This window comes from Delphinus delphis, chromosome 1, assembly GCF_949987515.2.
Source record: "Delphinus delphis chromosome 1, mDelDel1.2, whole genome shotgun sequence".
NCBI lineage: Eukaryota > Metazoa > Chordata > Mammalia > Artiodactyla > Delphinidae > Delphinus > Delphinus delphis.
Window position 1 is genome coordinate 160,015,153 of NC_082683.1, and position 17,855 is coordinate 160,033,007.

Sequence of the window (17,855 nt, forward strand, 5' to 3'; positions counted from 1 at the left end):
TTAGACTTTATGGTCTGTACTCACTTCTGCCGTTGTAGCAGCCATACACAATATGTGGATAAGTAACCTTGGCTGTGCTCCAATTAAATTCTATTTGCAAAACTAGGCAGCAGGCCTTTGGCCTAGTGGCCATAGTTTGCCACCCTCTGCATACTGCAGGGTGTCCCTAGTAAACTGGGTCTAAGAGATATTCTAGAAGAGAAGTCCTTAAGACATTTAGAGCACTAGAACATTATTTAGTAAATGTGTAGTTTCTCAGGGGAACTGAGGACAACACTCATTTTGATGTTAAAAGTTGGTATCGAATATATTTTAAGTCTCACATGTTCATTTCTTAAAAATTGCTGATGAATGAAAAAAGCAGCCTCTGTTATAAAGCAAAACCCAGGACTAATGGTTAAGCAAAGAGAGGCCATAAGGAATCACTTTATAGATGACTTAACAGGGAAGCGGAGCTGTAAATGAGGATAAACTAGGCCTGATTTCCAGTCCATGCTGTGTCACACTGCCTGGCCCTGGAATCAAGTCAGGGCTTTAGAAGAGCAATCAGAGTTTTAGATATGTGTATTTGGCAATATCTGAAGACAAAGTATTATTCTGTTAGATTTTGACAACTGTGATTTTTTTCTATAGGAATTGGTTAAACCTCTAATAGGACTTCAGATACCCCTTGAACTGAATTAGCCTTCTTACCATTACATGTAAAACATCACTGATATGTCCCGCCATAATATAACAAACAGTGCTTACAATCTCTGACAGGTTGTTCATGCTGAAGGATTGGTCTCTATATTAAAGAAGAGGAATAATACTGTAGGAGATCATCCTGCCCAGATGCAACAGAAACCATCTAAGCGAAGAGTGAGATTCCAAGAAATAGACGACAGCTTAGATCAAGGTAAAGTGCTCAGACTGTGTCTAACACAGATTTGATCAGTGTTTGCTGAAAGAATGAATTAATGTACAATAAGGTGTTTGGTAACAGGATTTGTAAAGAATATGTGGACTTAGTTGCTTTATCTTCTGTAAAGAAACACAGAGGATCAAACTATCATCAGTTCTTAAATAATTCCTAAGCAATTTGTTTTGCTCAAATAAGTGAACAAGTTGGAAAATTCATCTCATTGCCTTCCTGTCCCACAGATAGTCCTCAATTTTCAGAGCTTATTTCAGTTTCTTTGTTTCGTGTTTTATTTTCTAGTTTTTGTTTGGTGTTTTTTAGTGAGCCTGCTATTTTTGTCTTCTTTTCAGTGGCAGTTCATACTCCTTCTTGACTGATGTGGAAAATATTTATGGATTACAAATATTTTCTCTTCGGTGATTTCTTCTTGACTCTGTAGAAAGAGGTGTCTCTCAAGAGTACAGTTTAGGGCTTCCCTGGTGGCGCAGTGGTTGAGAGTCCACCTGCCGATGCAGGGGACACGGATTCGTGCCCCGGTCCGGGAAGATCCCACATGCCGCGGAGCGGCTGGGCCCGTGAGCCATGGCCGCTGAGCCTGCGCGTCCGGAGCCTGTGCTCCGCAACGGGAGAGGCCACAACAGTGAGAGGTCCGCGTACCGGAAAAAAAAAAAAAAAGAATACAGTTTAACACTGTTGCTATTGTTTGATTTTTTTTTTCCTCCTGGGCTTATATTTAAGGTAGTGGTTAAATTTGTCTAGGGCCTAGGTAAATCAGAGTGAGTAGAAATATAGCCAAGAACCTGTCAGTATGCTTTTCATGTTTATAAAACAACTGCATTGTTAAAATAACAGTGTCAACGTGTAGATACGCTTTCTAAATATGACATAAAGTGATAGCAGTAGAGGTTTCTAAATTTTTACAATTATAAAGCTGGTAGGAACCTTGGAAATAATCTGTTCCCACCCCTCATTTTACCTCTGCACCTTGCTTGTAACTATCACAGTCCTCTCCAGATAAAGTGCTCAATTCTTTGTTTGTACCAATTGGTATTGAATCATTGCATACATAGTAGGGGGAACCCAGAATTTAGAACTGACAGTCCCTAGTTCCCTTAGTAGCCATCTCGTCTTACACTAAGTCACGTAACTTGTGCTCAGTAGTCGCCTGTGCCTCCTGGCTTCCATGTTGGACAGCACAGCTCTAAATACTATCAGTGCATGTAGTTAAAACAAAGTAGATGTTTTAAAATAAATTGTATCTAAATGTTTGTATATAAATATATGATAATGAAGAAATACCCAGAAAAGTACATAAACTAGATTGTTATCAAAGATAAGAGGGTGGGTGGGAATCATGCCAAAAAGAGAAAAGATGGTAAAAATACTGAACTGACCAAAAACCAAAAAAACCCCAAGAAACACAACATGAATGATATGATCCTTTTTACTTGTGTGTATAAAAATTATGCTAAGTATAAATTATTAAATCTATTAATGTCTATTAACTATTAAAATCTATTAAACTGTAAATGTGTAAATCACAGGACAATACAATTACATAATCCTGTTTTTATAAAAATCCTGAAACCACATGTGTTTGATCTGGAAGGATACACACCATATTTAACAGTGTTTACCTCTTGGTTGAGAGGGGAATATGATTGGGTAGGAATAAAAGGGAAGAGTCCCTTAGACTCTTAGATACTTTCATGTTTAAATTTTTATGGGGAGAATATATTCACATATTACTGTAAAATCTTCCAAATAAATTCTATTTGGTTTATATTGGGTTTTGTAAAATTTGTTTTTTTAATCATAAAAGTAATATACACTAATCATGAAAAAACTTAGACAATAATGAAGTAGAAAGTTTAAGACTCCCAACCCTCCCTCCCTTGGGGGTTTCCCCCAGGTATTGATTGAAGTTCTTACCATCCTTTCAAAACACATTCTGTATATATGCATGTATATGTGTGTACATACACATGTGCCCTTTTTTTTTTAACATGAATCGTTCATTATATACCGTTATGTCACAGCTTTTTAATTTAACCATCAATCTTGGACATCTTTCTTTGAACAATGTATTAAATTTACTCCATTCTGTAAAACAGTTGCATAGTATTCCATGATATGAATCTCCCATAATTATTTAACTCTTCCATTGTAACTAGAATAACTAAGTTATTCTCAACTTTATGTTATAACAAACTTTGCTGCAGTGAACATGCTTGTAAATATGCTATTGTGTTTTGTGCAGATCTGTAGGCTTAATTCCTGAAAGTGGATTTGCTAGGCTAGGTGATCAGGACCATATGGACCAGTTGGCCTCAGGCAGTCCTTCCTTGTTTATACCTATTGTCCCAGCACTGCATTCACTTAACACTCTTTCACTGTCAAAAGTGCCCCAGGGTGGATGATAAATTAATTTAAAATGTTAATAGATACTGCCAGATTACCTTCCAAGAAGGTTTTGGTACACCCTCATCATGCTGATCATAAAACTTCTTAGCCTTTTCCAAATATTTTTAAATTTTCTTTAATTATGAGTGATCATTAAGACTTTCAACAGAGAGTAGTTATTTTCTTCAATATAGAAAGACTTATGTGGACATTTTTATTAAAAACAAGCCTGCCAAAGTTGTTTAAGAAATGAAATTACTGTACTAGCTAGAACTTCACTATTCCACTGAAAGATAAAATTCAGTATTACTAATATGCAAGATCCCACTCAGACATTTTTGCTTGTTTGTTTAATATCAAATTGACTTTGCTTTAAGGTGGTCCCATGATGTGAACTCCAAAGATACTGTAATAGTGAGGTTACGTATAATTTGTACTCTAAAATAATGCTATGAGCACATCAGAGAAGTATTGCCATTTTTTTCTTCTTTTTTTATGGAAATGGTTATATTCATTGTATAAATGAGCTAGTTTTAATTTTAGCATTCACAAGCTCTACAAGTATATATCTTTATGGTAACTAATAGGTCCTTGTATAGTCATTGGTGTCCTAGCTTCCTGTCAGTGACTATCCATAGAGGACTAATATTAGAAACATCTAGTTATCTTAATCAGTGAGCAGACAGCAGATACTAGGCATTAATTTTGTGTCAGTTTAACCTTACTCTGTTTTCCTGTTTGCAGATGAAGTTGGAGGTGGTTCCTGTATTTTACTGGTCTTGCTGTGCATAGTGACGGTTTTCCTTAGTGTGGGAGGAACTGCATTATACTGCACTTTTGGTGACACGGAGTCACCTGTTTGTACAGACTTTGCAGACAACATGGATTTCTATTACACTAAGTTACTGCAGGGAATGGCAGGACTTAAACACTGGATCTACCTCTCCTAGCAGCATTCAAGAGGGACAGGCATGCTGGCCGTGAGAATCAAAGAGTGAAACTTTCTAAATAGCTTTTATTTCAAGAGTTCTGTAACATGCGCCTCCCTTCCCCAGTGAGGAACCACAAACATCAGAAACAGCAGCTTTAACTGGCAAAACAGAGGAACTCAGAATAATCCACATAATGATACAGATATTGATCTGAGCACTGTGGATGGAAGGAATGGTCTTTGGAGAGCATGTCCACCTCCTCCTCACTGTTTCCTAGTGTAATGAGCTACAGAATTAAACAGGGCAGTGTTGGAGCCAAACCATTTTGGGCTACCTTGTCAGGCTAATGGCTAAGGACACTTGTGGTTTATAACCGTTTGTCCAAAGACATTGCTTCCAGCCATCACGCAATAAGTTTGTGTGTAATGAAAAAGAGTTACCTTACAGTTTCAATGTCTTTTTTTAGTTCACCTTGGGAGCTATGTAATTTAGGCTTTGGGCACTCTCCAGATTTCCATTTGTGAAATGATTATGTTTGTGTGTGTGTGCTTGTGTATTTCAGACAGTTATCATAAGCAAAAACCCAACGTAGAATAACAAAGATTATTCTTTCAACATGACTATAGATGTACAGCCACAAAACTTTCAAGAAGGCTTAACTGTGGAACAGATGAACGGTACAAATCTTGGCCCTGAATTAAGAAACTGTGACAGATCTGTGACAGTTAACTTCATTAACTAGCCAGAAATTAATCACAGGCCTAGAGGTAAAATTAAAGAGCTCCCTCTGAGTGTCAGGCAACCAGTTTCATCGTGGATTCAGTGCTTCCTGATATAATAAATGCTGGATTCATCTCGATTCAATAAATACTTACTGAGCACCTATTATGTTCTGAGAATCTAAGAACCCTTCTATAAAGATAAATAAGGTATTAGTTCCTGCTCTAGATGTTTTAATTCTGGCCTTATGTAAAATAAACTAATACTTTGGCAAATGAAATTAAATCATCATATATAATTCAGTATTAACAGATCATACATTCAGATGCTTGAATGTGCGTTCATATCATGGGCTTGATTTAGACCTAATGTGAGGTCATTAGGCGAAAATTCAATCATATCTTAAATAGGCAAATGTCTGCTTTTTATTTAAATCTGTCAATTTCCTTTTCTAAGGTACAGTGGTCTAACAATTAGGAAGCCTTGCTTTGGCTTTTTATATCATTGGCAGCAATCTAAAAGAAACAACACATATGAACTATAGTTTTCTGGAAATGACTATTATTTCATGTTTTTCTGTGAGGATCATTTGAAAGAAAAAGAGAGTTTTCTTTCTAGTTGTTACTGGCTGGTACAGTACCTCCCTTTGTGTTTCTGCTTATTTATTTAGACTTATGATTTTTAAAGGGCTTTTTAAAGAAGTTGAAATTGTGTCATTTAGCATGCATCTGGTTATCCCAATGCTAGATATTTAATTACTGTATACTTAGTGTTTTGATTTTCTATAATTTCAGCTCAATGTGGTTTTAGGCTTGTTTATTTTTAAATTGATGTTTTATTTTTACTTATAATACTGTTTGACTTGTCTGTATCATGTCACCATAAACTATAATATTTTCAAGGATTATAGATCAAAGATATTTATTTAGAAGTGTACAAGATACTGAAATCTAGATTCCTTATACTTAAGGCTGATTTTATTAGAAGATTATTTTAATGTTCTATTATAAATTTTAAGAATTTGTATTCAAATTGTATGTAAATATGTAAAATGTTGATGGTACTATATTATGTGGTTCTGTAAAAGACATTCACAAAGTCTACTGTGAGGGGCATCCCCATCAGAGACAAACCTCTTCTGTTTTACCCTCATGATTTCTAGTTACAGAAATTTGGTGATGCTGATTTCTGCCAGTTTTATGTGAAGATAAGTCAAAGTTTCCCTCCTGTTCACCTTTTTAGGTCACTGTTGAAGTCCTAAAAACTCTGTATGTCATATTTTCCTATTGGCCACCAGGACCATTACTTCTGAAACTGAAGGTTTCCTGGGAACCTTCACACTGAGGTGAAAGAACTGAGATAATACTTTGGTACTCTGTGGAGTCCAGTTGAGTCTCAGAAGAACCACGTGTGTCCTCACTACTTCCCAGGGAGGGTGAGGTGAGCTCAGGAGCATATTGATGTCTTGATTTAAAATAGGCATGAAATCTCAACTAGAAAAATTAGGACAACTTTTAAAAATGTAATTGTCATTTATTGCATGAATTGGAGTAATTCTATCTGATGATGAGAGAAATTGTTATCTCTCGCATAAAAAAATCATCCAGTTTTACTATAATGTAATTTTTTCTGTCATTTGAAAGCACTGACAACTATTTGTAACTAATCTTCCTTAAGAACTGTATTTGAGGGTAACAGATCAAGCTTGTAATTTAAAATCTATACCCAAAAAATGTCTCAGAGAGTTTATTTGAACCCCTTGGGTACTGAGAAAAACCGCTTTAAAGTGAAAGTAAAATAATTTCAGAAGTTGGTCTGGCACCACGAGTAGATTACTTTGAGTAGTCTAATAGCTCCCTACGTAAACGCTCCTATGCTTCTAAAACACTTTCCCATCTGCCTGAAACAGCAACCGAAATTCACTCTAAAAATTCATTCCTTTAGATTTAAAAATCAAGTCCCTCTGGGAGGTTTACTATATTGAGCTGTGAATTATGCTAAGAGGATTTAAAATTTGAAGGTAGGCCTTATTTTGAAAGGACAGATGTGAATTGGATCTTGCTGGAATGGCAGGGTGGAGGAAAGGGTAGGAATTTAGAAGTAAAAGAGGGAAGGTGGGGAAAGGACAAGAAATCTTTTACCTATTACCTGTTTTGCTGAAGCTGACTTTGTGACGTTTAATCCCAATCCAGAGAGAGACTGAATATTTGTGTTCCCACTAACGTGACCTGTATAACTCTGTTCATTTCTATGGGCTCAGTTAATATTAACCCACCCTTGTATACTTAATTATGAAGTGTATATAGTGTTTTCACATTTATTCATTTGATGCTTACTTAGATCAGTAAACACACATCCCTTAAATCAGGTCTTGTGACTCCCGAAGCCATTATACTTTCTCTTCTATCATGTTGCCTCCATCCTCAAAAAGAATAAGAGTGATCTAGGGTTTATGGCACAAGTTCTAGTGCCATCTGCTATTTTAATAACCTCAAAGATAAACATTTGGTGAGCCTCATGTACTAAGGAATTTTCTTTAAGGAATTCTGGTAGCTTTTAAATCTCTCTTGGTGTAGGCTACTGAGCATCTCTTCTTCCTGGTCCTGAGAAGAGTAAGTCCTGAAATCAACCTCTTGTCTCTTGCCCCGAGAACAGTGCAGAACCATGAGCAACAGTGTTTATTACTCTCTGTACCTTGGCAAACATTGGAATGTCTTCAGTGTGCCAAGCACTGAGCTGGGTGCTGGGGCTCTCGAAACAAGAAATGGTACCAGCTTAAAGAAGTTAGTGTCTGGTAAGGTAAATATATTTGTGAAAGGGGAAAAAAAATGAAGAAATATAGGATACTACTACTCATGGGGATAGAAACTTGAGCTCATTCCTCCCTACCATGTGTCATGCTTTTTTAGGAGGAAAAGTAAAATTCTCTCTAGGCCACCTGCATAGCAACTTGATAGACAGGAATCTTTTCTTCCAGCCAAAATTCTATTGAGTATTACTTTTTGCCTCTAGTTAGCATTTGTGGCATTAATAGCAGGTAGGCTTTCCAGGAGTAGAAAACTGCTTGGCTAGAGCCTTCTTCAAAATTGAAAGTCTGAATAGCACTAAATAGCACAATTGAACACTTTCTCACAGAACTGCAGGTCCAGATGCTTCTCCAGTAAATTCTAGCAATCATTTCAGTAAGATATAGTACCCATCTAACAAAACACTCTTCAAAAAGGAGAAAATACTTGCCAATTCATTTTATGAAAACAATATTGATCCATAGACCTGACAACAATCCCTATCAGAATTGCAGCAATTTTTACAAGTTGACAGGCTGATTTTAAAATGTTTGGAGTTGCATGTGCCCTAGAAGACAGTCAGTGAACTTGTTAGAACAAAACTGGAGGACTTGTACTTCCAGATTTCAGAACCAAATGCTGCAATAATCAAACCATGGTATGGCAAAAGGAAATCCACGTGTATGTGTTCAATGATCTACAAAGGTGCCAAGGCAATTCAAAGGGGGAAAGGAAGTCTTCAACAAGTAATTGCTGGAGCAACTGTATATCCCACTGGGGAATATAATTAACTTAGACTTTTGCCTCACACAACACAAAACTTAACTTGAAATAAATGGATCTAAGCTATAAAACTTCTAAAACAAAACAGGAGAAAATCCTTGCAACATTTGAGTAAGCAAAGATTTCTTAGAACACAAAATACACAAACCATAAAAAAAAAAGAAAGGATTAGCTGGACTTTTTAAAGCACATGCTCTTTGAACATGGTTAGGAAAATGAAAAAGCAAGCTGAAGATTGGGGGAAAATTCACAATACGTTTATCTAGTAAAGGCCTTGTATTCAAAATATGTAAAGATTTCATGCAACTGAATATGACAACCATTTAAAAACTTTGAACACCCCTTTCAAAAAAATATATATATATATACAAACGGTTAATGAGCACATGAAAAGATGCTGAATATCATTGGTCATCAAGATGCAAATTAGAACTGAGATACCGCCACACACCAGGTAGAATAAAGTTTAAAAGACTGTCACAACCCCAAGAATGAAAGGGTGGTTCAGCCTACGAAAGTCAACGTAATACCTCACATTAATAGAATAAGGGGGAGAAAACTGTATGATTGTTCCAACTGCTGCAGAAAAAAATTTGACAAAATCCAACATTCTTTAATGATAAAAAAAATCTCAATAAACTAGAGGGGAACTTCCTCAACACAATAAAGGGCATTGGTGAAAAACCCACAGCTAATAATATATATCTCCCAAAGAATACACAAGAAAGATGCCAGAGCTAATAAATAAAATCAGCAAAGTTGCAGCATTACAAGATCAACCCATGAAAATCAGTTGTTTCTCTATACCAGCAATTAATTAACATTACAGAAAGGAAATTAAGACAGCAATTTCATTTGCAACAGAATCTGATAGAATAAAGTACCTAGGAATAAACTTAACCAAGGAGGAGAAGACTTGTACACTGAAAACTACAAATCATTGATTAAAAAATTAAAGAATAAATAAATGGAAAGGTATCTTGTGTTTATGGATGGGGAGACAATATTGTTAAGATGTCAATAATACCTAAAGTGATCTACAGATTTAATGCAATCCCTATCAAAATTCTAAGAGCCTTTTTTGCAAAAATGGAAAAGCCAATTATCAAATTTATATGGCATTGCAGGGGGACCCAAATAGCCAAACAAATCATGAAAAGAGAACGCCAAAATTGGAGGACTCACATTTCCCAATTTCAAAACTTACTACAAAGCTTCAGTAATCAAAACAGTGTGATGCTGGTATAAGGATAGACCTACAGACCAATGGAATAGAAATGAGAATCCAGAAATAAGCCCACACCTCTTTGGCCAGTTTATTTTCAATGAGGGTGTCAGGTCCATTCAATGAGGAAGAATTCTCTGTTCAACAAATAGTTCCAGGACAACTGGATTTCCACATGCAAAAGAATGAATTTGGACCCCTGCCTCACACCATATACAAAGATTAATGCAAAATGGATTGATGATCTAAATATGAGGTAAATCCACAAAACTCTTATAAGGGGTACATACAACATTTGGGTACATCTTCATGACTATGGATTTAGCAGTGGATTCTTAGATATGACAACAAAGGCACACAACAAAAGAAAAAACATAGGACTAAACATTTTTTTTAGGACTTCCTAAAAGAATTTTTTAATTTGTGCATCAAAGGAAATTATCAAGAGAATGAAAAGACAACCCACAGAAAGGGAGAACATTTTTTGCAAGTCAGATATCTGGTAAGGGTTTAATATCCAGAATATGTAAAGATCACCTACAATTCAACAAAAAGACAACCCAATTTTAAAATGGGCAAGAGACTTGAATACACATTTTTCCAAAGAAGATACACAAATGACCAATAAATACATGAAAAAATGCTCAACATCACTGATCATCAGGGAAATGAAAATCAAAACCACAATAAGATGAATGAAATGATACATACTACAACATGGGTGAACATGGAGAACATGTTCTGTGAAATAGCCAGACTCAAAAAAACAAATAGTGGGGCTTCCCTGGTGGTGCAGTGGTTGAGAATCTGCCTGCTAATGCAGGGGACACGGGTTCGAGCCCTGGTCTGGGAGGATCCCACATGCCGTGGAGCAACTAGGCCCATGAGCCACAACTACTGAGCCTGCGCGTCTGGAGCCTGTGCTCCACAACAAGAGAGGCCGCCATAGTGAGAGGCCCGCGCACCGTGATGAAGACTGGCCCCCACTTGCCACAACTAGAGAAAGCCCTCGCACGGAAATGAAGACGCAACACAGCAAAAATAAATTAATTAATAAACTACCCCCAACATCTAAAAAAAATTAAAAATTAAAAAAATAAAAGAACAAATAGTGTGATTTGACTTGAATGAAATATCTATAATTGGCAAATTCAAAGAGACAGGAAATAGAACAATGGTTACCAGGGGCTAAGGGAAGGGGGAAAGGGAAGTTATAGCTTAACTGTTACTGTTTCTGTTTGGGGGATGAAAAAATTTTGTAAATAGATAGTGGTGGCAATGGTTGCACAACACTGTAAATGTACTTAATGCCACTGAATTTTACACTTAAAAATAGTTAAAATGGCAAATTTTATGTTAAACATATTTTACCACACATGCATGTGCACACACACAAAAAGACACCACCAAGTGTCTTCGTTGGTGAGGATGTGGACCAACCAAATTCTCACACACAACTAGTGGGAATATGAAATGGTACCAACTGCTTTAGAAAACAGTTTTGCAGTTTCTTATAAAGTTAAGTACACACCTCTCCATGACCCAGCAATTCCACACCTAGGTTCTTATCTAAGAGAGATAAAAATGTGTCCACACAAAAACTTTACACAAATGTTCATAGCAGCCCTATGCATAATAGCCAAAAAATGGAAACACCCCAAGGTTCATCACTAATAGAATACTATTCAGCAATAAAAAAGAACAAACTATGGATACACAAACATGGATGAATCTCAAAATAACTGAGTGAAAAGAAGCCAGGAACAAAACAGTACATATTGTATGTTTCCATTTATATAGAATTTTAGAAAATACAAACTAATCCATAGTGACAGAAATAGATCAGTGTTTCCTTGAGGGGCAAAGGATGGTGGGAGGATGGATTGTAAAGGTCACGGGGCAACTTCTGAAATTGATAGAAATGTTATGTATCTTGATTGTGGTCATAATTTCATGGGTTTATACATCTTTCAAAATGCAGTGTACACTTTACATAGATGCAGTTATGTACATAAATTATACCTCAATAAAATTGTTATTAAAAAAGAAGTTCAGGGCTTCCCTGGTGGCGCAGTGGTTAAGAATCCGCCTGCCGATGCGGGACACACGGGTTCGAGCCCTGGTCCGGGAAGATCCCACATGCCGCGGAGCAACAAAGCCCGTGTGCCACGACTACTGAGCCTGCGCTCTAGAGCCCATGAGCCACAACTACTGAGCCCATGTGCCACAACTACTGAAGCCCGCGCGCCTAGAGCCTGTGCTCCGCAGCGAAGCTACCGCAATGAGAAGCCTGCATGCTACAAAGAAAAGTAGCCCCCGCTGGCCACAACTAGAGAAAGCCCGCATGCAGCAACAAAGACCCAACACAGCCAAAAATAAATAAGAAAATAAAAATAATTTTTAAAAAAAAGTTCAGTTTGTAGCTACCTGGTATATCAAGGTATCATGAGGGGCAAGAATACTTTATTCCCTTTCACTGTTGTTGCTTAGTTGGGCTAAACAAAAATGTTTGGTGACTTCCAAGTACTACCCCTCATTTGTACAAGACCTAACTACTCAACCAGCTCCTTATAAAGTGTCACCTTATAAAGTGTTGCAGTGAGGTCGCTAGTTCAAAATGCCTTGATTTCAGTCCAATGTTAAATCACGTTGAGATGGTGATTTAAATCTATGCTCTTTTTCTACTTGATGCAGCAGTCCAAATTTCAAACCCAATCTAATTATAGATATTCTGTAAGGACACCCTGATCTCCTCTGGCTGGAATGCAGTGATCAGAAGTGAGGTTTTATGATTTTATTGCTTTTCTTAATTGCCTTGGATCAAGGGTCAGGTAGGAGACATGCACTTAGGGAGCATAGAAGGTTCACATCATTCATCAGAATGACGACAGCCCATAAATGGCTGGTTCTTATTTTCTGAGTACAAGATTGGGGGTTGACAAACTAAACAAAGAAGAAAATAATCCTTGCCTAAGCTTCTGGCCTGGACAGGAACTTGGTCCAAAAGTGACTGTAAATAGAGGCAGTTTTTTTTTTTTCATTTCATTTTTTCTTGATTGGAAAAACTAAATTATTAAGATAGGAATAGTAGTAGTTTGGCCATCGCTGGAGGGGAGACTAGGATATAAGATAGTTTGGTGGTAAATAAAAGGCAAAGAAGGGAGGCAGTCCCCAGAGTTGGAATCTGGATGATGAATGAGATCACATCAACTAGCTGTTTAGCCTCCTTTCTGTACTTCAGTTTCCCCTTCTACACACACACACACACACACACACACACACACACACACACACACACACACAGATATATGGCTGCGCTGTGGCGCACGGGCTTACTTGTTCCACGGCATGTGGGATCTTCGCGGACCAGGGATCCAACCCATGTCCCCTGCACTGGCAGGTGGATTCTTAACCGCTGCGCCACCAGGGAAGTCCCCTCTTCTATACATTTTTAATGTAACTTCAAACTTTAAAATCCTCTGATTCTCTGAATAACCAAAAGCTTTCCACTTTCCATCACTGAGAAAGGACAACTTGGATGTCTGTATTTGCTGGATAAATGCAATAGTTGCATTAGGGTGGATAGGGGTCCTTTGAAGCTGTGCATGGGAGGAAGACGTGGAGTATACTAATCGATTCATAGACTTTGAAGTACCCACTGTGCCCAAAGCCCCTTCGGAGGAAGAGACTGGGCCAGGTGGTTCCTTCTCAACAAGCTGCTAAGCTATGTGTTACATCATCCTGAAACTCTGGCCACCGTTGTTTAGATCTGGGGCTTGGTGCCCTAGCCTGATGCATTTCTTGAAGCCTGAACATGAGGAAGGATAGTGATCTGGACAAATGTCTAGTCTCCAAAACAACATAGAATCGGGAGTTTCAGTAAATAGTATCTGCCTCAGCAGGTCCTCTCTCAGCTCTTTTAAATTTGGGGTCCAGAGTTTGCATCCAACCCTGGCAAATAGGAAGGAGGAGAAGTCGAGCAGACATCAGGGAGACCGCATAGGCTGGAGTCCCACAAACAACAGAGCCTGTAGAGCAGAGACCTGGGACGTCCGTCTGGCTCTTGAGAGTCACCAAGACCCATCGCCCAAACAACACTCCGTTTCCAGAAGGCTTGGCACTTAGAAAACGTTATTTATTATAAGTGCTCCTTATACTTGGTGACCTGGGAAAAGGTCTCTTCCCTGCAAATGAAGAGAAACAAGCTATGCAACAGACGCCTGGCTGTTTAAAACCATATTCTTTTAGAGTTATTAGTCAGTGTAGGCACTGTTGTGTCAGAAATGAAGCTGGGATCCAAGGAGTTAGAGTGACTTCCTTAAGGTCAAGATCAAGGGAGTTACAAAAGATTCTCCACCTGTGAACATGAAGTTGGAAATATCTATAGAGCATTTCTCCTGAGGTTGCCACTGGATCCTCCTCCTACTGTTTTTTTTTACCTACAACTTTGTACCCTAGATCACTGTCACTCTGGGTCTTACATGTGGAAAAGACAGCAGCGGCAGTTACTCCATACTGCAGGCCACAGGCATGGAGCAGTTGGTGTGCGGCCATCCCGTGCTTGTGTAAGGGACTCTGGGGGATCCCAGGGACCAGGCAGACCGCCTATACATAGCCTAGGGATGCCAGATAAAATACAGGATGCCGGTTATTGCACGAGACAAACTTATACTACAAAATTTTGTTGTTTACCTGAAATTCAGATTTAACTGGGCATCCTATATTTTTGTTTGCTAAATCTGGAAGCCCTACCAGTGTCACAGCATAGTACAGACCCTGAGGCCGAGAGGGCGCAGCTCATCAGCGTGAGAGAATCAGAGGGGATTAGACACGAGGAGCTCCGGGGAGCAGCCTCCAGTCCCCCCTTTCTGGATTCCCTAGGCATCTGCAATGTTTTGGTGTAAAACAGAAGACAGACCACCAGCACAGCTATGAGATCCACGTGTCTACAAAGGGACAGAATGCGGCCAGAATTTGTTGGCATTTATGTCTGTAGAATTTAAAGTGTTTTCAATCCAAGACAAAAATGAGAATTTAATCAGAGCTTAGAATGTAATTTTAAAAACCGATTTAGTACTTTACCTGAAGTGCAAAACCTTCCAAATGTGGTTCTGTGTGATGGTTGTCTTATGGTGCCCATGTCAGTCAACCATCCAAACTCACGGAATTGTGTTTTACTCCTGGTTTTCAGATGTCACCAGCTAATAACACAAATATAAGATATGGGCTCTACTACTCATTTTGTTTTAGCTCCCAGGTCATCTTGTTTTTATTCACCCCTTGTTCCAGATATCTGATTGCTGGCTGTTTCTAGCTGAAACTGAATTATTCATTTCCTCCTCTCATGAAAAAAGACGGCTTTTCTGTTCGGTGTATTCATAGGCTTAGCTTTCGATTGCCACTGCTTTTCACCAACAACTTTTCGCTCCTCTGCCTTTTTGTTTTCAATCAGTGAAAACAGCATCTTATGATGAGAGCTTTGGTCTTCTCTGTCTGATCTTCTCTTCAGGACAGCAAACTCCATTTTCTGTTTAAAATGATTACTCATAAATAGAAGTCCATTAGCATTAGCTGTGGCCAAAATCCATCTGGTCGCTTCCCTTCTGCACAGAGTGATGAATTGGCAAAAGGACAGCAAGGGGAGGGTGCAGGGGCAGGCGAGGCTGGTCCCCGCGCAGTCACAGCCTGTGGACAGATGCCAGGCTCCTTGTGCGGGGTGAGCGTCTCTGTGTCTCACCCTCCCCAGAGCTCCCTGGCCACTGCAGATCTAATATAGGACACAGTAAATGCCATGTTTGCCTACATGTCTGCAAAGCAGCCTGGATTTGTCAGAGGAAAAAGTAAGAATAGAGGGGAAGGGCTTCCTTGGTGGCGCAGTGGTTAAGAATCCGCCTGCCAATGCAGGAGACACGGGTTCGAGCCCTGGTCCGGGAAAATCCCACATGCCGCGGAGCAACTAAGCCCATGCGCCACAACTCCTGAGCCTGCGCTCTAGAGCCCTCGAGCCACAACTACTGAAGCCCACGCACCTAGAGCCCGTGCTCCGCAGCAAGAGAAGCCACTGCAATGGGAAGCCCACGCACCACAATGAAGAGTAGCCCCTGTTCACTGCAACTGGAGAAAGCCCGCACACAGCAACGAAGACCCAATGCAGCCAAAAATAAATAAATTAAATAAATAAGTTAAAAACAAATAGCACCAGCTTAAAAAAGAAAAGAGTAGAGGGGAAAACAATGAAAGATAACAGAATTTTAGAAATCATGCATTTTGAGTGTGTGTATATATGTTTTTTCCCCCATCTGGTTAGTTACTATTCAGTCTAGCAAGGCATAAGCACTTAAGGGATCAATCATTTAAATAATAATACATTTATGTGGATAACATTGAAATGGTAAAAGAAAAAAAAATCCCAAATGCAGGCCTGAAAGAGGACAGAGTCTGGGAAGAGATGAGAGGTACCTGTCTGCAAAAGCCTTCGTACAGAAGGTGCTCACACAGCCAACAGACCTTTGTCCAGAACCTGCGTTTCCCTTCCCCAAAGGCCCAGAGGCAGTGCTCCTGGGGAACCTTCCACAGCAACCTTTCTATGACCTCACATACTGAGCGTTGTCTTAGCTACAAGGTGGAAAACACAGTCAGCCACCACATTACTTCTTGGGTTACGTAGGGGTTAGGACCCCCCCGTTGTCCTTCCCTCCTTAAATATTCTAGCTCCTATTTCTAATGGTATTGTTTTTCCCTACATCATTTTCTATAGGATTTTTTTTTAAGTTCTTTTGTGGAATACTGTAGTAAAAAATGAAAAGAAAAATTTTCTTATTCCAATAAGGATAAATTGTGACAAGTGAGAAGCCGCAGAAGACCTCAACAGGAGAGAAGCCCCCAGTCTTCAATTAATTCCTGGATGCCTTTCTGAGACTTCAGCTCTTGCCTTGCATAATTGCAAGGAGGAATGTTTTGTGGGTACACCAATCTGAGCCTGAAGACCCCTTAAAAACACATGGCCCACTGGAGAAGGGGCTGGGAGCTGGGGCTGGAAAGGACGCAGAGCCTGTTTTCAACAATTATTAATGCATATCACCAGAGTCAGTTAAGCCGACGAGAAACCAGGCATTGGCGAGAAAGTCTTTTGTCCTCTTCGGTAATGTTTCTAAATCTACAGATAGTGACAAGGAAGTGAGGTGCATTATTTTTCATATTTTCTAGTAAGTTACAAACAAAATTATTGACATGCTATATATTTTTTTTTCGGTACGTGGGCCTCTCGCTGTTGTGGCCTCTTGCGTTGCAAAACACAGGCTCCGGACTCGCAGGCTCAGCGGCCATGGCTCACGGGACCAGCCGCTCCGCGGCATGTGGGATCTTCCCAGACCGGGGCACGAACCCGTGTCCCCTGCATTGGCAGGCGGACTCTCAACCACTGCGACGCCAGGGAAGCCCTTGACATGCTATTTTAATGCATGTCATCTTTCCTGCATCACTGAGTCGCCTCGGGTCATTGAAGCTGATCATTGGGGGAAAGCTTGGCTCTCGCCCTTGAAAAAAATGTAGTGCTGGTGGCTTGGAGATGGCCTTCCTTACAACACAGGGAGGCTGACAGCATGGCAGGTGAGGGTTGAGCAGTGCCAATCTGGGGTGAGGAGCGACTGGCACCCATATAGCTTCCAAGATGGACCCCATGCTGGAGGGATGGCGAGCTGGGGAGAAGAGGCTTGGAACAGGCAATGAGAATTCTCAGAGGCACAGAGGTGAACCTGGCTTGCACCCGGTGAACTCCCAGACAGTCAGAGCATGACTCCCCTCTCCACTCCACCAGTCAAGGGCTTGCAAGTTGCAGACTCTTTTACCAATCAGAGCCAGGCCCTCCTCTCCTCTCTTTTCCTCCAATCAGGGCCTGCACCCTCCCTCTTGCCCACCAATTCCCCTGCCAATCAGAGCGAAGCTTCCTACTCTTATCTTCCAATCAAGGCTGTGGACAAAGAAAGAAAGTCCTTTTCATCAAAACCCACATGAATTCCTTCATCCTCTACACGGATGGTAAACCTCTGCATGAATGCTGTACCTCCAGGGGTTTGTTGTTATGTTACTATGTTTAGAGGAAAGAA

At 39.6% G+C, this 17,855-nt stretch overlaps 1 protein-coding gene across 2 annotated transcripts in view; it reads left to right on the plus strand.

Annotated features, from left to right (window-relative positions):
* The window catches only part of CNST (consortin, connexin sorting protein), a 115,038-nt gene extending 107,719 nt beyond the window's left edge, over positions 1-7,319 (plus strand). For both annotated transcript variants that reach the window (XM_059997107.2, XM_059997098.2), the window contains exons 10-11: positions 763-898; positions 4,049-7,319. In XM_059997107.2, the coding sequence (XP_059853090.1) occupies positions 763-898; positions 4,049-4,254 (342 nt within the window). In that variant the 3' untranslated portion in view covers positions 4,255-7,319. The remainder of the gene's footprint in view (positions 1-762; positions 899-4,048) is intronic.
* Positions 7,320-17,855: the final 10,536 nt, after the last annotated feature.